This window comes from Lutra lutra, chromosome 14 (genome assembly GCF_902655055.1).
Source record: "Lutra lutra chromosome 14, mLutLut1.2, whole genome shotgun sequence".
In the NCBI taxonomy this organism is placed as follows: Eukaryota; Metazoa; Chordata; class Mammalia; order Carnivora; family Mustelidae; genus Lutra; species Lutra lutra.
In genome coordinates this window covers 63,415,387-63,438,875 of record NC_062291.1, presented here as the reverse complement: position 1 = coordinate 63,438,875, position 23,489 = coordinate 63,415,387, and the positions used below count along the sequence as shown (strand labels likewise).

The following is a 23,489-nucleotide window of genomic DNA, read 5'->3' as shown; positions in this document are numbered from 1 at the left end:
AGAGAAACAGACCAGAGACGGGGGGCTGGGGACCCAAGGACCCAGCAGCTTCTCACTGAGTCCCACTCTGCTGTTCTCTGTTTCTGATGCTGCCTCATCCTCACAGATCCTGGCTTTGGCTGGGGGAGCTTGTGGGTGGGGGAATGGGAGGGAGACAGCCCAGTAAGTGGGAGAGGACCACCAAGGCAGACCACCCCAGGGAGTGGGGAGGTGGCTGGGATCCTGGAACTCAGAACAGTGTTAAGTTTGTCTCTTTTCTACACACCACCACCCTGGTGTGGGGCGACGTGAGAACCTGAGAATTGAGAGGGAGACCCAGCCCAAGGGGCTACTGTGGGGTCAGGCAGCAGCTGCTGGGAGTGGGGTTGGAGCCCCATTGGCCTCCCCGCCCGGCACCCCTCTGTCCTCTGCCCACCCACGGCTCCTCTGACTAACCACAGCACCTGTCTTCAACCAGGATGCTTTGGGTCTTTTCAACAGCAGATCTGCCTGCTGCCCTCTGGCAGAGCAGCCCCCTCCGGGCAGCTACAGAGCTTCTGGAGGCTTCCAGGGCCCCTCTGCCTATACCCACAGGCACTGGGCTGTCTCTGCAGGCCCCGGTCGTGGCCTAGATGGGCGCTCTTGGATCTAGTCCCCGAAGGGCTATGGAAGGGCTCCAGGCACAGCCCGAGCCCCCACCCCACCCCATTCCCCACCTGAGCAGGGAAGCTGACTGTTCTCTGACTGCTCAGCTCAGTGGCCCAAGGGTCAGCTGCACATTCCTGCCCGGGGTTGGGCTGCCCCCACGCAGAGTCTGGATTCCAGGAAAGGCAGCTCCTGGGAAAGGAGGCAGACCCCTTCTTACTGAGAGCAAAATGAGAAGGAATATGGCTGCATGTACAAAGGGAAGCCTGACAGAAATAATGAGCCTCCCTTGGCCAGTGGGGGAGGAGAATCCAGAGAATGAAGTCCCCTATTTTAGGCCCCTTTTTTCCCAATTCCCAGCTCAAGTCTGGCTCAAGTCTTACTATTGGGCCTTCGGAAGAGCGTCACTTTTTGCATCTGTAAATTACAGATTGTCGTAAGGATGAAATTAGAGCTCAGAAAATGTTTAGCACCATGCCTAGCATGAGTGTTAGAAAGTGAGAACTGGTACAATTTCTAGCCCCAGCCCTGCCACTCACTTGCTGTGTGATCTTAGGCAAATTTCTTGCCCTCTCTGTTCCTGAGTCCCCACATGCATCCTTCTAGCCTTTGGAATACCACCAAGAAGCTGAGATGTTGGTGGGGATGGAACCTGGAGACAGACAATGGCCTGTCTTCCCACTTAGGATTTGCCTTCTGTCTACGAGAGGATATGCATCAGAAATCCAGTCCTACTAAATTTATTCTTGAGTACTTCTATTTACTTAGCTCAGAGTTCTGTGGCCCTGAAACCTCAGGCCCTGGGCAGGACCGGCTACATAATTATGAGGCCTCTTGTTCATAAATGATTCAAGATTTCAAATGAGAGAACAGCATGAAGCCGAGCCCAGGGCCTTTCTCAGTGTGGGGCCCTGTGGGGTGGCCTGAGCCACGGGCACCTGAGGCGAGCCCCACTTTGGAAACCATGAGAGTGGGAGGCAGGGCCAGGGGTCTGAGCGGCCACATTAATCCTTCACGGCTGCAGTCTAGGGGCATAATGTGTTGTTTTTTTTTTTTCCATGCTGGGAGGACTTCTGATGAGCTGGAGGCTATCGCTCACCCTGGATCAGGTGCTAGTTGCTGAGAGCGTGAGCGGGCGCATGCACTCCTTACCCTCATGCGCGTCACCAAGCTGGCACCCGTGTGGCTTCAGACTGGAATTCATGTTTGAACTATGGCTTGTTTTCTTTCTGAGCCATCTTAATTCATGCCATGCTTTCTCCGGGCCTCAAGTGACTTTGTCATGTAGGCCTCACTACTACTTTGTAGAGGAACTATGCGAAGGACTGCTAGCCCGTGAGGGCTGCTGTCAAGATCTGAGCTCCTTCATGCCTGTGCTCTGGCAGTGCCTGCGACAGGAGCTCTATGCCCCTCCTGGCAAATTAAGCGGCTCCTTCTCCCTCCGGTAAGTGGCACAGCTAGCAGCTTTCAGCCCCTGGTTTGGCTTGAGAGCAGAGGCTGTGTTTCCCTGCAGCTTAGTCAATCAAGGAAAAGAAACGGAGCTTACAGGAAACCCAAGAAATTCAGCCCTGTGTGAAGTTTAGTTGTATAAAAGGGGAGGAAAGACTAGGCTTTCTGGAGAACCCTGTTCAGGGCTACAGTGAAGGAAGGACAATAGAATTCCCTAGGAGGGGGAGGTCTTGAGGGCTCAAGGATCCAGAGAGCTGGAAGAATGGAAGGACGAGGAAAAGACAGGGTGTTCATTTCATTCAGGGCCCCTAGCAGGATCCCTGCTTCTCCTCCCCTCCCAGGGGCCCCCCCTGGGCTTGGGCTATGGAGGCCGGGGAGGTGAGTGACCTTGCCCCGGTCCCTTGAGCGCTGGCTTGGCTTTCCTTCTCGAAGGAGATCATGCCGCTGGCTGTTCTCCTGTCTCTCCCACCTGGGCTCACAGCCCACTCTGGATTTATTAGTTTGAATGGGTGGGACTTGCTTTACACTAGGGAAGGATTCCTGGAAACGTGGTTTGAGACTAGATTTGGGCAAATTAAACCCACTTCTCACTGCTCTGGACTTAGTCAAGTTTAAAAGAAACTGTATTAGGACCCAATCCTTTTGCTACCTTCGCTCTATCCAGGTGTGTTTTTATGTAGTACTTGGGTGTCTCTTGTGTGGGGGTTCCTTACAGTCAGGGGCACCTGTGTGACCATTACGTGATTTCTCGAATCACCTGGACCAGACAAGAAGCAAGTTCAGCATCTAAGAAGTGGCCTTGGGTCACCATATTTGGCCAGGACCTGCAGGCACCTGGCTTCCTCAGCGCCTGGATTCTGGCTGATTTTGCAAAATGGGAGCACAGGCTGTGGGAGGAATAGGAGGGCTGGGGGTAGACCATGGGAGGGGCCTCGTCTCCCCGCCTCCTGCCTTCCGGCCCACAGCCCACGCTGCTGCAGTCCCCAGCTTGTCCCTATCACCACTCCTTCCCTCTGTCCCAGGGGCCTCCTTCCTCCCCCTCCAAAACCTTTCACAGGCACTACAGGCCACTACACTCTCAAAACAACCTTACAAAGAAGATGAGGTAAGTATTTTTATCCCCATTGAACGGAAGGAAAAGAGGCCCAGAGAAATGGCTAAAAGCCCCCACCAGGGAGCTGAGTGGCAGGATAAGTATAAGAAGCAAGATTTTAAAGAATTCTTGCCTCAGTTCTCTGCACTCTATGCCTCTTGAATTAATTGCTTTCTTTTTTTTTTTTTCCACTTGAGTTTCCATATATTGAGCATGTGTTTAAGTGGGTTTCCCTGGAAAGGTACTCTAGTTCTCTGGAAAGATTCATGTCAGCTGTGGAGCACTTGTAATTTTGCAGACTAGCAGGTTTCTGCTGGGAGAGCCTAGAACGTCACCTGAGGACCTTGGCTGCTGCTAGGCCCAAATGCTTGATTTGACAGAAGTGAGCCTTGAGGCTCAGAGAAGCTGAGCCCCTTGCCCCAGGTCACAGAGCGGGTGGTCAGCAAAACCAGTCGTGCAGATTCCCAGTCTGGAGCCCCTGGTTTTTCCAACTGCCCCTGCTCTGTAGGGCCCTTGGTTCTGTCACCGGGAGAGGCCAGAGAGACAGCCGGAGGGCAGGAAGCGGTTGGTTTGTGTCGGTCACAGCTGCTCCCTTGGCTGTGCCTGCGCCCTGCTCCCTTGTCCTGTCCCTCCGTCTCTGCTTTCCCAGCCCGCAGCCAGCAGCCTCGTCTGCCTCCTGGCTGGAGGGCCGGGTCTGTGAGCCAGGGTCCTCCTCTGTTCATTCTAAGGAGGCCTGGGTGGGGGTGGGGAGGTGTCCTTCCCACCCTGAGAGAGGGCTTGCTCGGGTGGGCTGGAGACAAGGCACTCCAAAGTGGGGAGAGGTTTGGGGTGGGAGCAGCGGAACTGGATTAATTCTGCAGATCCAGGGGACTGGGAAATAAATCATGTTTTTAAAAAGACAGGCCCATTTCTGGTCCACTTCCCATTTTCCTTTGGAGAGCAAAGGGAGGCCTGCTTATGGGGGTTGCATGGGTGCAGGGGGTGGGCATGAGCTTGGGTTGTTCCACACTTAGCTGTGGGGCTCAGTTTCCAGAGGCTGAGGGAATTTTTCCTGTCCTGCTCCCCGCCCTCTGCCTGCCCAAATGCCCAGACCCCAAGGACCTGGAAGGGCATCAGGCCCTTCAAGATAATTATTGAGAAAGTCATCCCAGGAGCATAGACCTTGTAAGCATTTAGTCTTGGTGGGCCAAGGGTCCCCACTTCTCTCTCCTACGACTTGGGGGTACCCACCCCCCATTGAGGAAGACAGCAGCTCCCCCTCTCTGACAGCCCTCATCTTCTAGCATGGGTGTTGGCAAACCACAGCTCATGGGCCAAGCCCAGCCCACCATGTAGTTTTATAAATAAAGTTTTATTGGCACACAGCCCACTCAGCCTTCTACAGATTGTCAGGGGCTGCTTTTATACCGTAACAACAAAGGTAAGTAGTCTTGACAGAGACCACATGGCCCCCAAAGCTTAAAAGACCTACTCTGGCCCTTTTCAGGGAAAGTTTGTTAACCCTTGTTCCAACAGAAGAGTAAGTCTTCCTCGGTTCTCCAGGCCTGAGCCAAATCATTTCCCTTGGCTCGCTGACAGAAGTTAGCATTTCCCAAAAGTTTTCCTTCTGAAGAACCCAAAAGAAACCAAAATGGAAGTGGTACAAAGTAACAAAGCCCGCAGAGACAGCTGGAGATGTGGACCCTCTGAGCTGGGGCAGCATGGGGCTGAGTGGGGCCGGACGCTGGAGCTGGGGTGGGTCTGGCACTAGGGTGCCTAGGATGGCCTTGCTGGGTGACAGCCTACTTGGCCACATTTGGGGTACAGCAGCAGGGAGTTACAGGCCCAGCCTCAGGCCTCAGAGGACCTAGGTGTGTCCACCTACTCTCAGCTCTGCCAGGGCATGGAAGCCAGGTCAGTATGGCTCCTGAAGCCCATGGAGGCTTCTGGCTGCAAGTCCTGTTTCCGGATGCAGTCTCCAGGGTCTCTTACCCCCAGTTGCAGCTAACCTGGCGTTTGGAGGGTGTCTACGGGAAGGCATCTATGACTGGCTACCAGCGTTTTCTTGGCACACTCACTATCAAACACTGTCTGGTTGTCAGCCTTGCAGCTCTAGGAGGCTGATTTTCCTGGTGCAGGGCACGTACTGCCTCTTATCTTGTTAATCCTCGTAGTTACCTAGGAAGTAGTCTATTGTCTCATCTCATTTTTACAAGAGAGGAAACAGGCTCAGGGAGGTTCAGTAAGTCCGTCATAGAGGAGAATCCGCACAGTCAGACTCCAGAGGCCTTGCTAAACCCCTCTACCAGATCTGCTCTCCGCTAGTTCCACGGAGAACTGGAAGGCCCTGGCTTCTTGGTTCTGCGTGGGGAGCCAGCCTGAACTGGTAGATGGCTTGAGCAAGGGAGAATCAGGTGCTTTAAAGGGTGGGTGGCATCCAGTGATCCCCCAAAGTCTGTGTCCCCACATGAGATGGACGTGGTACTAGCTGTGTGACCTTGGGCAAATGACTTAACCTCTCTGGTTTGTTTTCCTCATCTACGAAGTGGAGGGAGTACCTTGTTGTTGTAGGTTTATTCTGAAAAGCAAATGAATTACCCTATGTATGTGTTCAGCATGAGGCTTGGTGTACAGTAAATGCTACGTAAACTTTTGCTGCCGTAACGGTTGTCTTTACCATGTGTCGTTGGGTCAGGCAGCCTTCCTGACCAGCACTGGGTGCCTCTCAGGTTTGCAGCTCAATGTTTTGTCCCTGCTGCAGCTGCAGCCAACGCTGTGCTCTTTGGAGGCAATGAGAAATTCAGCAGAGAAAGCACCCACCCGCCTTTCTGATCCCAGACCTGGTTCCGTTTCTGGCCCCACTGCTCTGGGCTTGTGGGAACTTGGGCCGGTTTCCTCTCCCATAAAATGGGGTGAAAAATGCAGACCCACCTCAAGGGGTTGTTATAGGCAGTAAATGAGTCGGAATCCTGGAGGTAGACTGTCCATGTTTATTACATGTTGGCCCTCCGATATTCTAGAACTGTTCCCCCCACTGATTGAGCCCAGAGCTTTCTGCCTCATCACTTTACGGTATCACATCGCACCGTCATGTGTTCTTTTAGGTTCTTTGACTTTGCTCCTCCCTCTTGGCAGGAGGATCACTTCTAACCTCATTTCACAGATGAGGAGACAGAGGCCCAGATCAGACGTAGTTGTCTGAGCCTGGGATAGAGCCCTCATCTCTGATGGTCACTAAAGGTCCCCGTCCTTCTGGGTTGGAGACGAGGTGTTTTAAAGAGTCCAGAATAAGGCTCTCTTCCATTCTGCCCCGACCTGTCTTCCTCACTGGGTAAGGGCTGGGGCTAGGGCTGGACAAGACATCAGAGCCCGGCGGTGAGGTGCCTCAAGACCGGAGACCGGCCCTGGGCTCTCCATCTCTGAATGTTTGAGGTTCCAGGTCCGTGCTGCTGAGCCTGCTGGCCTGGTGAGGTTCCTCAGAGCCACCGGGCCCTATGGGGACAGCCACCCACCCATACGGCCAGAGAGAAAGGTCCAGGCTGCTTTCTCCAGCAGTGATAAGCCATGGGCCCGGTTCCAGGCGGGGATTGTGTAGGCTTCTCTGTGCTCCAGAGGATTCCTGCATTTCGACAGACACCTCATTATCCCCATCCCAGGCCGGCTGGGTCCAGCGCCTCTGTAATCACTCAGGCCCACGCCCAGCAGCCAGCCCCAGGCCAGGAAATCGCTCCCCTCCCCTCCCCCGCCTTCCGCCGTGGCCCAAAGCTGCGCCTGCGGCCACTTGCCCCATAGACCTCCTGCCTGCCTAACGGTTCTCTCTCCTCCTCTGCTTCTCCTCTCTCTCCTGCTGTGCTGCTTGCTCCCGTGGGGGACTCGGAAGTGTGGCTCTCCAGCTGGGCTGAGTCTCCCAGGAAGGACGTGACAGGTACTGCCCTGAGTGCGTGTGTGTGAGCATGTGTGTCCCGGGCACGCACGTGTGGGCGCCGCTGGCCGCATGCTTCCCTGGGATGGGCTGCGGCCCCTGGTCGGCAGGCCGGCGGTCCACTGGGCCCCCTCCTGCCCTTCCCTTAGCTGTACTCACTGCCCTCCTTTCAACCCTCTCTAGGCCTCAGGTCCGGGCTCGGAGCCTTCAGTGGGTGATGGCCACAGAGCACCGTGTGTAGACGAATACACTGTGGACCGGAGCGTGTGGGTTGGTCCCCCGGCTCTGCCGGTGCTGGCTGAGTGAACTTGACCTCCCTGAGCAGGGCTCGGCTACCTCCCAGGGAGCCCGGCACGAGGGAAGCACTCAGGCGATGGAAAGGGGACTGTCGCCTTGTATGCTCGCTCGCTGGCGGTCCGCTGGGGAGGGCCCATCGGAGACGGTCAGTCTCACTTCGGGCAGTTAACGTGGGGCAGAGAGCTGAAGCCTCAGACCCTGCAGCCTGGTTTCCAGTGGTCCTCACCGGGGTGCTGCAGCAGGGCAGGGGAAACCTGGGACTGGTGTCACAGCCTCCGTGCCCCAGAGCCTGGAGCAGCCACTGCCTCATCTGCCTGGCCAGGCTTTGGGCTGCCTGGACCAGGATGGGCCTCAGGGACTCGGGCCTGTGCCTTGTGTCCAGGCAGAGCTGGGCCAGGGGTCAGGGGCTTTCCTTCAGCCTCTGGTCTTACAGGACAGTGGTGGTGAGCCCTAGACAGCAGGGTTCTCAGCTGCTGCAGGGAGATAGTGGCCCACAGAGGAGTGGGATTTCCAGAAGGGGCTTCCAGGAGCCCCTCCATTTCTAAGAGTGCTAATGCAGACATATGCACATGCACGTGTACACACACACACACACACACACACCCAACAAACACCTATTCTGCCCTAAGCTGGGAGCAGAGATTCAGGCTTCGTGGTTGGGGGCCTGAGGGAGAAGGGTCAGAGGTCAGAGGGGCTGGGCCGGCCCCAGCAGTCAGCCCGAGGCTCAGTACCTCCCCATCACAGCTGTGGACAGGGAATGGGAGGCCCACGTCCTGGGAGGAGAAAGGCAGGAGGACCCCTTGCCTGTCCCAGGCTTCCTGCAGTCCTCCTTCTGGTACTGTCTGTGACGAGGGCCCGAGGCCTGACTAATCACTGGGCTCCTGTCCCTCTTTCCCCTCTCCCCGAGCCAGTGAGCCAGAGCCCACTTGGCCTACAATACATTTTATTCACGAAACGTATAGCCTGGCCTCCCAGGGGCCTATAGAGAAGCCGGCAGGCCAAGTCCAGCCTGGGAGGAACTGATTGTGAGGGGCGTGGAGGGACCTTTTGTGGGGTGCCAGGGTTTGGGGGGGGATCCCTGAGAACATGGGGAGCCTGGGGTGGGGGCCACCACAGGGCTTGGCTTCTTAGGACGAGCCCAGCTGTTCGGAGTGAGAAGCTGAGGGGAAGCAGTGTGGGCTGGGGAAAACCAGCCAGACTAGGAGTTCAGGGCTGGAGTCTTGGGCAAGCCGCCAGCTTGCTCTGGGCCTTGGTTTCCCCATCTGGAATGTCAGAGAGTGCATGAGACGGGAAATTCAGAGGTAAGGGGCTGATGTGGGGGGATCCTTGAAGATGAGAGTCCTGCTCTCATCTTGAGAGCAGGATGAGCAGTCCAGCTGCTCAGCCTGGCCTCCCCCATCAGAGTGGGCCCAGGGTGCTCTGATCTGGCTCTCCAGCTGGCAAGGATCCCCTGCCAGCCAGGAGGTACAGTGAGAGGGAGCCATGTTCTGGGGACACAGCCATAGCCACCCTTTTCCTGGCACCTGTGGCCCTTGCCTTGAGCTGCCTGCTCAAGGTTCTGAGGCTGCAGGGGAACTTGAACCCCTCCTGCTCCTCCCCAAATCTCCCATTTCCTGTTTGCTTTATAAATAGTATCTATAGTTTACATAGGGCATTAACCCTGTCACCTAGTTCCATGCACAGAACAACCCACAGAGGGTAGGTACTGGTACTGTACCTGTTGACAAACAAGGAAAGTGGAGCTCAGAGAGGTTGAGCGTCCCTCCCAGGGTCACAGAGCTAGTCTGAGCAAAGCAGGACTGGACCCTCAGACCCTCAGAGTTGAATCTTCTGCTTTTGCATCATCTCAGGCAACTAAGGCCAGTCCCCCGTCCTATGGCACCAGGCCTGGGGCAACTCTCATCAGGGAGACTCTTGTCTAAACCACATGGTTGACTGGGGCCCAGCGCCCCACAAACATATCCAGCAGAGGCCAGGAGTGAACACCATGGCTGGAGTAAAATCAGGGAGCTCCTGGAGGGTCAGAGATGACTGGGGAGAACTGGGGTTGGTGGAGGAAGGGAAGGCATTCCAGGCAGGGGGAACAGCTAAGGCAAAGGCTTGGAGGTAAGAACCCACATAGAACAGCGTGGTGCCCTCAGTATGTATGTTGACGCATGAATGTGGCCTGGAACAGGGGGGTTATGTGTCAGGGAACCGGGAAACTCAGGTTGTCAGAAAGACTGAACTTGAATTTGGCCTTTATTCTGTAGGCAACAGGGACCCATTGAAGGTGTTGGAGCAAGGGACTGACTTGGCAAAAGTCTCATTTAGAAGTTTAGGTTGGCAGGCAGAATCAGGCAGAAGCCAGGGGTCCATCCAGGTGGTAGTTGGAGGAATGCAGGTGTGGGGAAGGGCTCCAGGGATCTGCCAGAGCCCGAGCCCATCCATCCAGGGGCTCCGAGTGACAAGGGGCCCGTCCCTGGACGAGACTGTTACAAAGTCCCCTTCCAACCTGGGAGGGCCTCTTCTCTCTAGAAGGGGTATAGCCCTTCTCTGTGCCTCTGTCAGCCCCTTCCCGTCTAGAGGCTGGAGGATTCATCCATGGCCCTGCCCCTCCCTCCTACTTTGGGCCGACTCCTCCAGCCCCCAATTTTCCAGGCCTTGGCTGGGAGGGGATCCAGAGCAGCCTCTGTGGGATGACATCACCCACCGGCCCGCCTGCCGAGTGCTTTCTCATCTGGATACCTGCTCGCAGCTCACGCCTGCCCGGGCAGTCCTGGGCAGGCAATGCCCTGAGAGGCAGATGCCAGAGAGAGGGAGCTGGGAGTCTGCCTGTGCTGGGGGGAGGGGAGAGCAGCCGGGAGGGCAGAGTGTCTGTGTGTCCCTCTGTCTGTCCCACAGCCTTGGGGCAGCCTCCAAGAGGTGCCACCGCCTGTCTTCCGTGCTCTGGAATCCCTGGAGAACATTCTCTTTTCTACCTGGGTCCCAAAACGTCAGTCTTTAGAACGCTTAGGCCAATTTTCCAAGGGGCTGGGAGGGCCAACGCAGCGGGGGCGGGATTTTTCCCCTCTTTGAAATCTTGCCTCAGATTTCCTTGGCTTGGATTAAAGTAAGCTAAGGTCTCTCCACTCCCCAGCACCCCAGCTTGTCCTCTCCAGCAGCTCCTGGCCACAAACAGCACTCCTTGCTCTTCTGTGCCTCTGTTTCCCCATCTCCCCTTTCCCCCTTCCACAGCTGTCTAGTTTTCCTAGATGCCAGAGGTGAGGCCCTGCCCGGTTTAGCTCTAGTGGCTCAAAACAAACCACTAAATCACTCCATTCATCTCTCTGCCTGTTTGTTCATTTCATTCATTCACTTTGCAAACACTTGCTGAATGCCTGCTGCCTAATGGGCCCGGTGTCCTGCTGAACAGACAGACGTAGCACCAGTCAACAAGGAACCCACACTCCAGTTTAATGAAAACAAGGCCAAGGCCTGGAGAGAGGGTGAGGCAGGGTCCCTCTGGGAGCCAGGGATCAGTGGCTCTCTGCAGGTGGCATATAGTAGGGAAGTTCAAAACATAAGCAACCCCCATCTGGTGAGTGTGGGTTTAAGTCCCAGCTGTGTGACCTTGGGTCTCTAACAGAACCTACGACGTAGGGTTGTTTTGAGGATCCAAAGAGACAACAGAATGATGTGGCCAGGTGCTTGGCATCGTGCTGATCCATCAGTGAGCACCGGAGGGTCTGCTGTTAATTGTCAGAATCATCTTGGCTCTTGGGATTTGGAAGCTCTCTAACTCACTGGGAACTCCGCTTTTGTTTGTAGCCTGAGTTTGCCTTTCCCACAAACTATAAAGGGAGCCCCTGTATCTCACAGTGCAGGGGCTGGGCCTTTTTGCCTTAGGTTCACTGAAGAGGGGCTCTTGGCCACAGAGGCACTGCCATCCCCCCAGGGGCACAGTGGGAGGCAGTTGCTGTCAGCTCCATGCCCAGCGCTGCCCCTCTCCGGCTGGCAGCGACAGGCGCAGACCTGGCCCCATCCCCACAGAGTGGGCTGGTCCCGCTGCCCAGCTGTTGGTTGCATTTCTGCCTGAAATCTGATCCCAGCTCTGGTGGAGCTGCCTGGGGCTGTGCGTGTGCAGATCCATGTGGCAGGGCTCAGTGGGGACAGGGTCCCTTCTGGAGCTCCAGAGGGCTGAGCTGGGGCTACAGGGCCCCCACCTCTTGGGAGAAAACCGTGGGGGCACTGGGTTTCTTTCCTTCCCTTGCTCCCTGCCCTGGTCTAAGCAGTGCCTCTGCCCCCTGGCTGCACCTGGGAACCACGGGGGAGGAGGGAGAGTCCAAAAAATACGGACCAGTTAAATCTGGACCTCTGGGGGTGGAACCCAGGCCTCAGTATTCTTTAAAAGCGCCCCCGCCCAGGAAATTCTGTGGAGCCAAGTAGATCATTGTGCTAGAAGAATGGGTGTCTGGAAACAGAAATCATAGAGGCAGTTCTTTAATGGAAAGAGAGATGGGCTTGAACGTAAAACCCTCAGTGAGTTTGGTTCTCTTCATAGCAACTGTGTGTGCTGAGGCAAGCCTCTTGCCTTCTCTGGGCCTCTGAGTTGTCTTTGGTGAAATGGGAAGGTAGAAGGGTTGTGGTGAGGATAAAACGGGACAGGCTACGTGCCTGACACAGAACATGTACTGAGTTAGACTCGGGTGTGTAAGGAATGTTACCGTAGGCCAAAGCATCAAGGGAACCGTAGGAAGCCTAGGGACCCTCTCAGCCATTTCTATAGCCATGTAGGTGGTGTGAATCCCCTAGCCTTCCAGGAGATTGACAGATGTATAGGGTGGTAGACACATAAAGTGTGCTGGGAATTCCCTTTGGGCTGTGGCTGGTCTGGGAAGGCTTCCTGTAGGAGGTGACCAATAGGTCTCTGGTTTATGGTTCCTTTCAGCTCCTAGCAGGACATGCCCTGCCTTAGATGTTTGTCCCCACCTCTGGGAGCCTCTAGCCCATCTGCCCTCCTTCTGCCGAGCCCCACCTTTTGACCCTTCAACTGCGGGGGGTGGCTGGAGGCTTCCCAGAGCCTGACCACAAAATCCAGCACTAAAAGGTAGAGGGCGACTGAATCAGTCTCCATGTGGCCAGAGGGCAGCAGCCAGGCTGGAGTGAAGCTGGCCTCAGCCTCGTGTGTCTGCACCAGGCCCCTGGGCTCAGTGGCAGCGCCGTGGTGAGCCGAACTTGAGGAAAAGTTGGCGGGGGGCGGGTTGGGCTCGCCTGGCTGCTGGCGCTGGGACTTTCTTCTTGGGTTTCAAGTAAACAGTCTCAGCCCTCCTCCCCCTCCCCTGCCTCCACCCCTGGCTCCTCATTCGATGGGTCTCATGTGTTTCTATTTAAGGGTTGCGAGTAAACCCCAGTGATTGGCGGTCTCAAACCTTCTTGACTTCTCGCCTGGGCCCGGGCTGTGGAGACTTCTCTCGGCTTGCTCCCTCTCCCTCCCGAGGGGAGGACCGCTGCCTCTCTTTTCCTCTGGGTTCACAGGGGCTGGGGGAGAGGCACAAGCCCTCCTCCTTGCCTTGCCTTTCTTTCTCTCCTCTGCTCGGCCTCAGCCCTCATGGGCGGCCCTCCCGTCCCGCCCCTGCCAGCCGAGGGGTCTGGGGAGACCACGTCCACACCGGGCCTCTCCTCCCGCTCGCTCGTGCCGGGCTGTGCCTGACTCATCGCAGCGGCGGGCTCTTCCTCTCCGTTTCCCGTGGCCTCCGCCTGTCCCCAGCTGTCCCCCCCCCACTCCAGCCCGGCTCCCCATGTCCCCCGGTCCCCGCGGCGCAGCGGGCCGGTGTGGGGCCTTGCTATATGGCCTGTCTTTGGGGCCCGGCGAGCTGCGAGCCCTGGCTACGGGCGGCCCCTCGGAGCGGCACTGGCGACGGAGCAGCCTCCCCCGATGGACAGGGGGCGCCCCGGCCGCGGGGCCATGGCCGGCCGCTGGCTCACCGCGTGCTTTCTGCCCTCGCCAGGTGCCGACACCAACGCCGAGCCCATGATCCTGGAACAGTATGTGGTGGTGTCCAACTATAAGAAGCAGGAGAACTCGGAGCTGAGCCTCCAGGCCGGGGAGGTGGTGGATGTCATCGAGAAGAATGAGAGCGGTGAGTACCCAGATGGGCTGCCTGGCTCCCGGGATGGGCGGACAGAGGGACAAACGGACAGATGGACGTCTGGCTGGTTTTGTTCTCTCCCTCCTCCCCCACCTCTGCAGCTGTACGTTATTTCCATCTGGTGGGGGAGAGGGCTGAGGAGGCCAAAGTTTCCCCTGTTGGTTTGGGCCTCAGGCCAGCACTTTGCCTGGTGGTGGAAGAATGTCTCCCCGGGTCGGGGAAATGAACCGGCTTGTAGGCATGCAAGGCCAGGGCGGCAGAAGCCGGTTCAACGGCCTGGCCCCTGTTCGGCGGTCCCCATGCCCACCGAGGCCGCAGGGAAGGTAGCTCCTGGCTCAGGGTCGCCTTCGAGTGGCTTCCCCTGTTGGTGCCATCTTCCAAGCTAGGGTCCCGGCAGGGGCCAGAGAAGCCAGCTAGCTGGTGGGGAAGGCCGGCTGTGACGTCAGTGTGGGGGCCAAGGTTCTTGGGCCCCCCCACGGGCTGTCTCAGGAAAGGCTAGGCCTGTGGGGTTTGGCTAGCGGCTGTCTGGTGAGCTGACTGCCCCTTGCAGAGCTGAAGGCCACCAGGATCTGGGAGGAGGATCCGGACGGGAAGAAGGGGGCCATGGAGGGCCCTATGGCAGCCTCCCTATCATTGGGAGCTGAGGCTTTGTCTCATCTGGGGCCCCGCCCGTGGTTCTCCAGGAGCTACTGGTTCCATGGTCCTCACCGGGACCACAAGTGCCGCTGGCATCTGTGGAGGTGGAGAGAGGAGGGCATGAATCAGTCATTGTGAGCTGCGTGAGACAGCCATCAGCAGTTTGCCCACATGCTGCTGGGGCTTGAATTGGTTCCTGGGGTGTTTTGTTTTGGTTTCAGTTAGCTATAGGGGAAGCTCCCCTGTGCAGGATCCTCTTTGGGCAGTGTTTGGACACTCCCAGAAGGGAGGGACCTGTTTTCCTTTTCCTGTCCTACTCTGTTCCCTTCCAATATTATGAGCCCTGAAAGGAGGGAGACCAAAGGATGATTGTACCTATACTACAGATAGAGTAACCGAGGCGCAGACAGACTGAGGAGACGTGAGTCCTCTGAGGGCGAAAGCAGAACAGGGACATTCCTGGATCCCCAATTCCTATGCCTGTGAGCAGCAAGTCACTGTAGAGATGCTGAGGAAATCCCAGCAGACCTCCTGGGGGAGGTGAGCTCAGGCTCCTGCTGCAGGAGGCTCAGGAACTGTGCTCCCTGAGAACAGTGCTGTGATGCCATCTTAGGTTGGACTCCTGGCCCTTCTGGGTCTGGGGTTTTCACAGACCTTTCAGAGAGGTCAGGCTTTGTCCTTGTGCTTGGAGTAATGGGCAGGGTAGTTGGCAGAGGCTATCCTCGCCTGGCAGAGCCACACCCCTAGCCTAAGGCCTGAGCCCTTCACCCCAGGTGCCCCACTGGTCTCCTACCTGCACACCTTTGCCTTCAGCCTTTGTCCTCATACCAGCCCTACCTACCTGTCACCACCCCTCACCCTGCCTACCCCCTACCCCTGCCCCCAGGAAGCTAGAGTTGTCACAGGGGCCTGGCTCTGGAAACCCTGAGCACCTCCAGACCCAAAGGAAGGGATCTCTGATGGTGGACTTGGAGGCACCAGCGGAGAGAGAAACATTTTGGAGCTTGTTCCAAGGGGAAATGGTCTCACTTCTCTGTATGAGGTCAGGGCTGCTCAGAAGTAGAGTTCTGGCTTAGAGACCCCCCTGCTCCCTGCCTTGCCTTGTGTCAGCAGCACAGCTATTGGCCCCCAAGGTTCTGGGCACCAGCCACTGGCCAGGGTGGAGAAGACCCCACACAAAAGGAAGTCAACATGCTCAGAACCTCAGATTCCCAGGGACGTTCTCCCTCTACCTTCCTATCCCATACCCAGGATTCTAGGGCTCCTTGGAAGCCTTGCCTAGTTGGGGGAGGGGGGGCGCAGGCGGGGCTTGACACAGTGAGGGCCTGGAGAAAGCATAGAGACCCCTCCACTCCTGAGGAGTCCCTCATGGCTGTGTGAGGGGCTCAAGCAGCCTGACTCCGCAGTCTGCTCTCTGAGAGAGCTACTGTCCCTGGAAGCAGGACTCTGCCCACCACCTACCAGCTGGGTGGCTGCAAGTCCCTTAATCCCTCTGGGCCTCAGTTAACCCTTCTGTACAATGGAGATAATTTGGTGGCTGCTTAGAAAGAGGAGTTGGAGTGATGACCTCACAAGCCCTCTTTGCAGTTCTGAACTGCCATGGCTGGGAGCCTCTTTGGGACCCTGGGTGTCAGGTAGAGAGAGCCTCCCCGAACAGGTCGTCTCTCCGTCTCCAGAACTTTTGTATCTTTGCTTTTGGTGGACAGAGCTGCTCAGCAGCGGATGTTTGCCCTGGGACCCTGGAGTGCTCTGTCCACCGTGCAAACCCACACTGTCTGGTGCTGGCAGAAACCAGGGGGCCTGAGGTGAACCGCCAGTTTAACCAGAGAAACTAAGTGGGTGGAGGGGAGAGAGCAGGAGGACCAAACTGCAGATCCCTGGGACAGTGGTTTCGCAGTTCATGGAAACCCTACGGCTGAGGTGGGGGAGGGGAGGTGTGCTGTGCATCCTGTAAGCTGGCTTTGGAAGGAGTGGTGAGTGAGGCTTTTGAACTGTGTAACAAAGACGCAATTGTTAGGCCTCTGACCTTGGGACATGGTGGGCGTGTTAAGGCATTTCCACTCCCAATAGTTGGGGTACCATCCCCATCCCCCAGGGCCTTGCCTTACCCACGGAGAGCGGGGACTCTGCCTGTGTCCCCTTCTCTGGAGGCCAGAAGTCCCTAGAAGATCCACAGAGGGGTCCACCAGCCTCGGGCTCTGCAGGCTGGGACCACAGCCTCCAAGCCGTTTGAAGATGTGGTTGCTCCAGGGCTCTGTGATCTCATTGGTCTAAAGAGCGATGTGTCCAGAAGGCAACTCAGAGTCAGTCAACTATAAACACCTGGTGCCACGGGTTATATCTCATTTTATTAGAATCAGAAAACGACCCCACGCGGTAGAAGGGTCTTTAAAAATTTTGTGGCTGAAGTAACTAACTGGCTGAGCGGTTAGGTCATTTTCTTGGAGTCCAACAGCTGAGATCTCTGCCATCTACAGAGGACGTAGGGGGAGAGCGAGAATGGACTCATCCCCCATAGGGTCACCGTGAGTTGGTGACACTGCAGGCTGGGGGAGATGACCCCAGGTCTCCGTAGAACAGCCGTTGTAGAAGGATGGCTCCGTGTCCCGCCTTCCAACATGGTGGTCATAAATTGTGGGAATTCAGCTTGTTAATTATTCCTTTGAACTTGGGGCCAGGCCGCAGCTGAGAGGATCTGATATGTACCCAGCCCTGAGGACAAGCCTGGTCCTGTGAATGTAGGTGGACAGAAGTCATGGACTCCCAAAGTGTGACCTGAGTGGCTTCAGGGAAAGCCTTTTTGACCAAGCAGTGGGCCTGGGGCTGAACCAGAAAGTCCTCCTCTTCTCCACTCATGAACAGGGGGACATGTAGCAGAAAGATTGAACAGCTTTGCTTGTTGTTTGGACAAGCCACTGTCCTCTTGGCTTGGGAACCCCTCCATCTTTCCCACAGACAGCAGTACCTGAGATGCCCGCTTTGTGGGACATTCGTAGGCCTCAAAGACTATATTGGCTTCAGCTTTAAGCAGGTACAATCTGATCTGCCATCTGGCAGCACAGTGATGGCAGAATCCCAGCTACTCTGGTCTCTCTGTGTGGAGCAAAGCTTGTCTCCAACTTTCCAAGATTGCTTCCTTCTTCTGAGGACTAGAGGCCCGGGGAGGACATGGGGCTATGAGTCACCAGATGCTCATTCTTTTCCTGCCTCTGCTTTCCTTCTCGGAGTCTTTGTTTCTTTCCTGGCCCCAGCATGAGAACACTGGGAGTTCTTCTACTTCCTTGGAGGCACAGAGCTATAGGACTAAGACAAAGCATTGTGCTGGCAAGGAATTTTGAGCTCCACTGGTCCATCCAGGTGAGAAACTGTACAGGTGAGAACACTCAGCCTTGGGGTGTTTACACATCTCAGTCCCCTCCAAAATCAATGCTTTAGTCCCAACTGAATAGTGAGCAGAGGACAGAAGTCCACTCAGACTTGCTCAAGAGACTCCTTCCTGAAAGGCTGCAGAAAAATCTCACCGAACCTGAGGTTGGTTCCAGCCTCACAGAAACCGAGAACCAAAGAGTGGTCCGAGCCAGCTCAGCCTTGCTTGTCTCTGTGTTGCTCTGGGGTGTACCAAGTAGAGGGAGAGCCCCCACCTCCCGCCCTGGGAGCTTTTCCCTACAGAGCAGCCTGCCTTCTCCACTTAAAACAGCAGCCTATTCACCTGCTGCTGGTCTGTCAGGCGCAGACCGCAGGGCTTTTCCGTGGAGGTAACTGCCACCCACTCACTATGGTTTCCAGTTCTCTGAGTTCAAAATCTGAAGTTCGAATCTCAATCTGGGTGGTTTCTGGCTGGCCAGTGAGTCAGCAGGCCTTCCATCAGGTGTCCTACCCCAGGCCCCTCAGCTGTGTCCGGGAGAAGCCCCAAGGGGCATAAGCATGGCTGCCTCGCCAAGCTCCTAGGTGGGGGCTGTGGGAGAGCAGGTTTGAAAGAAAGGAGATCTCGAGGGGTAAGGTACCCAAAAGCGTGCTGAGCTGCCAACCAGGTTACGTGTTTAGCGGCTGCATGTGGGGTGGAGAAACAAAGAGTAGGGAATCTGAACACTAGGTTTAAGATCTAATGCTACCCTGACTTTGTGAGGTACGTAGGAATCCCTTGGTTTCCTGGTGAGTGTAAGGGCGTCAGCGATGCACAGTGCATGGGCGTGTCTGGACGGGCACCTAAGTAGCCGTGTATTGTTTGACAGAGAAGACAAACTAATAAGCTTTTCTCTCAGATTTGTGTGTCGTGATGGTGATTTTGTACTGTCCAAGGTAATGCGTTCTCCAGCCTTTTGAGTTCTGTGGATTGGAATCTTTTTAACATGGAGGGATGGATCTCTTCAGTAACTTTGATATTTCCTGATGAACATTGTTATAACTCATTCTGTATGGGCTTTTTATAAGGGAGAAATCTATTTACATGGCATTCATTTATCTAGGCATTCGTCCACTTCACAATTTTCGAATATCTCCTTTGTCCCAGGCCCCGTGCTGATGGCATGCGTACCCAGAAGGTCCCTGCCTTTCTGCAGCTTAGACTCTACTCGGCGTGAGCATGCTGGGTCCTTAAGGGGCGGACTGTACTGTGAGGCTGGGGCAGCTTCTCCGACTTGACAATGTCTTCCGTAGGCTTCTCTGAGGAAGCTTCTGTGTCATCTGCTTCGATTATGGGCTTACTAAGGAACCATCTGATTGCTCATTCAGACTGCCAAGCTACCATAGAAAAGAGCTATCCCGATAAAGACAGGATAGGCTGTTTCTAGAAAGACAGGTAATTGTAGCCTGCATTGCAGATAAGTCAACTAACACTCTTAGCTCTGCCACAGCCTTTTAAGTTTGGTTCCAGTGAACCAGCCGCCATCTGCTTGTGGTAACTGGCCCCCGTGAGGTCTTTCCCAGCTGTCAGACAGCCTGGGTCCTCCGACCTCTCTTCTCTTCCGAAGTATGGCACGTGCATGTTCCTGCTATGTCAGCCTCACCAGCGATTGCAAAGTCCATTCTGGTCTAAGACGGTCTCCAGCGTGCAGTTGTTCCTGCCTCACACACCTGGCTGGACAGGGAAGGGCCACGGAGCATGAATCCTGGAGCAGAAGCTGGCATCCTAATTCCCCCTGGGCCCCCTGAGCCCAGCTTGCTTCACTGCAGGCTCGAGATTGTTTTGAGAATGAGATTGCAGGATAGCCTAGCGATGAGAAATAGGGACTTCACCTTAAATAAGCCTGGTTTTCATCTTGGCTTGGTACTGGCTAGTGGCGAGCCTGGGAAAGTTAGTTTCGTCTTCTAAGCATCCGTTTCCTTCCATGTAAAATGGGGATAATTGTGCCTACGGCCAGAGAATTGATGTATGCCAGTTCAGAAGGGATTCAGTGCTTGGTGCGGGGCCTGGCGGTAAGTGCTCAGGACGTGGTGGTCACCAGGAGACTGATGGACAAGGGCAGCCCCGCCACAGACTGATCCTGGGGCCCATGGCAGGCCAGTTTTCCTCTTATGGACTCCGTTTCCCCGTCGGGCCGAAGAATGGGTTGCACTCATAGTGTCTGGGGAGTCTCTCGGCCCTCCTGGTTTGCGAAGTTGGGTAGGGCAAGCAGGGACTTAACTGTGAGCAGTGAAGCCCTGAAACCATGTTGGAGACCAGAGTTGCACCTTCGGAGCCCTGGCTTGGGTAGCTGTCCTTGCCCCAGCCCGTGACAGGAAAAGTTGGAGACAAAAGTCAAATTCCCACTGGTGACCCAGAGGCAGTACCTTCACAGGGCCGTGACCTTCAAGCAGGGCTGAGGGAAGAGGAGTGGCTCACCCACGACCCTTCATACTGGCTTGACGTCATCCCGTGGCTCTGTTGCAGGGCACAGAGCTGAAGTACGGGGATCGGTGGGGGCCTCATGGGAGTTGGAGACATCAAGCTGGACCTTGGAGAGAGAGGGGGTTAGATGGGCTGAGAGGTGAAGGAGTTCTAGGTCCCCACGAGGGGATACCAGGTGGAGGGCTGGGCCTGCCGGGTTGAGACGGCAAGGCAAGTGTCTGGCCGCCTCCAGCAGGTGTGTCCTGATGAAGAAAGGGGACACTGGGCCACAGTGGAGCAGGGAGGAAGAAGGAGGCCTCAGGAAGCTGTTGAGCCAGAGAGGGATGCAAGCATGGTGGCACTTGAAGCAAGTGGTCCAGCTGGGGGGAGGAGGGTGGCAGGGGAAGGGGTCTCTGGACACCTGGAGTGGAAATCACTCCTCGAGTGAGATCGGCATGGGCTGTCATCAGGGAGGTGTCCAAGGGCTTGTCAGCACTGAGCGCAGCAAGGGCCAGCCACCTGCCTGGAGCCAGTGGCCAGATGGCTTAGAGTGTGCAGGGAACCGTGGCCACCAGGGCACTGCTGTGTCTCTCCTCCCCCTGCTTGGGTGGGGCCAGCGGGGCAGCTGGTCACTCTGACTGCATGTTGGCTCTGTGCACCCAGCATGTCCTAAGGCCATTACTCTTAAACAGCAGTTGTGGAGCAAAAGGTGTGTTGTAGCAGCGACCTCAGAAATCCAGCTCAAGGGCCCGATTGATGCCAGCTGCCCCCCTCTTTGCCCCAGGGCAATGCCTGGCTGCCTTCCACTTTGGGGGTGCAAATAGGTTCACACTGAGTCTGTTCACGGGCATCTCCAAAAGGCTGCTTTTCTGGGCTTGGACACCAAGGGAACACTTAAACCGCACACTGCCCAGACCGGAGCAAGGCTCATCTTCACGTGATCTGTCGTCCCTAAATCCGACTAGTTGACTAAGTGCCAGGCTGGGGTCAGAGGCGATGAGGCCAACAAAGGCCCACCCTCCTGGGGCTCCCATGGAGTGGTGAGACAGTCACAAGGAAACCAGAAAAATAACTTGAGATTTTTGCAAAATGCTGTGCGTGAAACGGGGCCCTATGATGGTGAATAAGCCGGGGGAGGAGGTGATAGGGTGCGGCCAGGGAAGGGCTCTCTGAAGGCCTTCCCTGCTGAGAAGGCCGGGAGCTCAGTGAGCCCAGGGAACCAAGGGCTCCGGTTGGTTTGGGGAGAGCGGTGGTGAGTGAAGGCAGAAAAGTAGGGGGGGCCAGGTGGGACCAGGCATAGGCATGTGGTTCTAGGTGTAACAACCCCCACATCCTGGGGAGGGGCCTTGCAGTGTGGCCAACGGGTGACCTCGCTCCCCTCCCCGGACAAACCCCAGCCCAGGAGCCCAGGGAGCAGGCACCACTAGATGTACCCAACACGCATGAACATATGTGGCCTTTGTCGCTGGTGGAAGTGACCGGTCTCCCCAGGTGGCTAAAGCGTGGGGAAAGAGCTCCCCACACAGCATTCCCTCCACCCTTACATAACAGATTTCCACCCTGCGATTGTGGCACTTTCTGGGGAGTATAATTTGTCAGGACTTCAGGGAATTTGGGTTGAGAAATCACCCCTTGCTTTTTCCCCAGATGATCCCGCAGCCGTGTGATAGTACGGTCTCAGCACTTGGGTTTCCGGTAATCACTCGTGGTAGCGGGCTTGATCACCCTCCTCTCTATCAGCATCTTTTCAGATTCCATAACCTCATCCTCTACGTTCCCAGTGCTGACCCGCACTCCCTTGTCACATCACGGCAGGGGAAGCCAGGGTGACCCAGTTAAATCAGTCGCCTTGGGAAGCTTGGTGGGAACTTGTGTTCACTGGGACGCAGCAGAGAGCCGCTTGTGGCTCACATAACGCTCAGCATCACTTCTACGTGCATTGAAAATGTGCCATATGGAATTCTTGGGGTTTTTTTGTTTCATTTAATTGTTTCAGCCTCAATTCCACATTTCCCTTCTGAGCCAGGCACTTTTTGGGCTCATGCTAAAATATATTTGCCTCCCCTAAGCTTTTATTGGACTAAATTGTGGGGAAGTGGCCCAGGCTCCATGGGAGGCGAGAGAAAGCCAAACTAAGAGAAAGAGTCTGCCAGGGACTGCCCATAAAGTGAGCAAGCCACGAGTAGGATTTTGAAATTGGTGCGCAGATCCCTTTCTCCTGTTACCTCAGGCCCATCAGCATTGCCCTGAGTGGCCCTTGGATCTCCATGTCCCAGAAACTTGTGTTTTAAGGGACATTCTAAACACAGTGGTCTGAAGCCTGCAAGTCTTCCCTTCATTCCCCACTGGGGCCAGGTGAGCAAGGGGTGTCCTTGAAGAGGTTAAGGCTGCCTGGGGACTGCCTGTTCATGCCCGCCCGTAGGGACGGATTTGGGACCTTTTTTTCAATGTGACTTCTTTCTGAATCCGAATATTTTATGTTTTACAAGATACAAAACCATGCAGTTTGCAGAACTTATTGGTAAGATGAAGGGCAAACGTTGGCATTGTCTCAGAGGCGGAAATTGAAGCCCAGAGAGGTTAAGTGACTTGTCCCAAGGTTGCACAGTGGGGAGGTGGGGTGTGGACTTCAACACAAGCTATTTTTCCAGTGTTTGGAAATCTGGATGTTTGCACATCTCGTGCTTGTGGATTTTACTTCTTTAGGGAACCAAGCCCCAGAGTGCCTGCTGTGTGAGCTCCACAGACCACAGAGAGCAGGAGAACAGAGACTGGTCTTGCTAAAGCCTTGGCTGGAATAGGAGAAAAGTGGTCAAAAGGAAAGTTTCCTGCAGAAGAGCTGTGTGCGTGTTCCAGGCTTTGGCTTAGCCTGGTCCGTGGCCAGGGCTGGACTGCATGGGTAGATGGATTAGGGACATTTGTGAAACCTGCTCACCAGGGCTCTGATGGGCAGGACTGAGGGTATGAGGGTAGAGTTGGGCAGGGCCCTAGCCCACTCTGCTTCCCCCCCCACTTTTTTTAAAGATTTTATTTATTTATTGGACATAGAGATCACAAGTAGGCAGAGAGGCAGGCAGAGAGAGAGGGAAGTAGGCTCCCCGCCGAGCAGAGAGCCCGATGCGGGGCTTGATCCCAGGACCCTGAGCCTATGACCTGAGCCGAAGGCAGAGGCTTAACCCACTGAGCCACCCAGGCACCCCTCTGCTTTCCCCTTTGTCCAAATAAAAAGACCTGTCCCGGCCCCTCCCTCTCACTTGGCCAGACCCAGGGAAGAATGGGCATCCTGCCTCCTCCCTCCTCCCCCACAACATCTCTGGTCTCAGCCCCATTTGAGTGACCTCCTCCATGCAGGGAGTGCTCCTAGATGGTATGGTTTGCTTATTCCGTCGACACACATGGAGCCGCCCTGTGCATGCCCTCTGGTGTGCCTAGCACCAGGCTGCAGCAGTGGACCAGAAGCAGCCATCCCTATCTTCCTGTCGCTGGGGGGATGGCATTCTAGGGCTCCCTCTTACCTGCAGGATACAGGCCCAGATGCAGCACGTTGATCATTTTCATACGTACCTGCCAAGT

General features: G+C 55.8%; 1 protein-coding gene across 8 annotated transcripts in view; it reads left to right on the top strand.

The window, feature by feature from the left end:
- SH3PXD2A (SH3 and PX domains 2A) overlaps positions 1 to 23,489 on the top strand; it is a 236,766-nt gene that overhangs the window by 165,380 nt on the left and 47,897 nt on the right. For 4 of the 8 annotated variants that reach the window (XM_047701411.1, XM_047701408.1, XM_047701413.1 and 1 more), the window contains 2 exons: positions 7,026 to 7,070; positions 13,334 to 13,465. In XM_047701411.1, the coding sequence (XP_047557367.1) occupies positions 7,026 to 7,070; positions 13,334 to 13,465 (177 nt within the window). Of the gene's footprint in view, positions 1 to 7,025; positions 7,071 to 11,531; positions 11,865 to 13,333; positions 13,466 to 23,489 lie in introns of those variants that run through there. The other 4 variants (XM_047701410.1, XM_047701414.1, XM_047701416.1 and 1 more) reach the window with 2 other exon arrangements.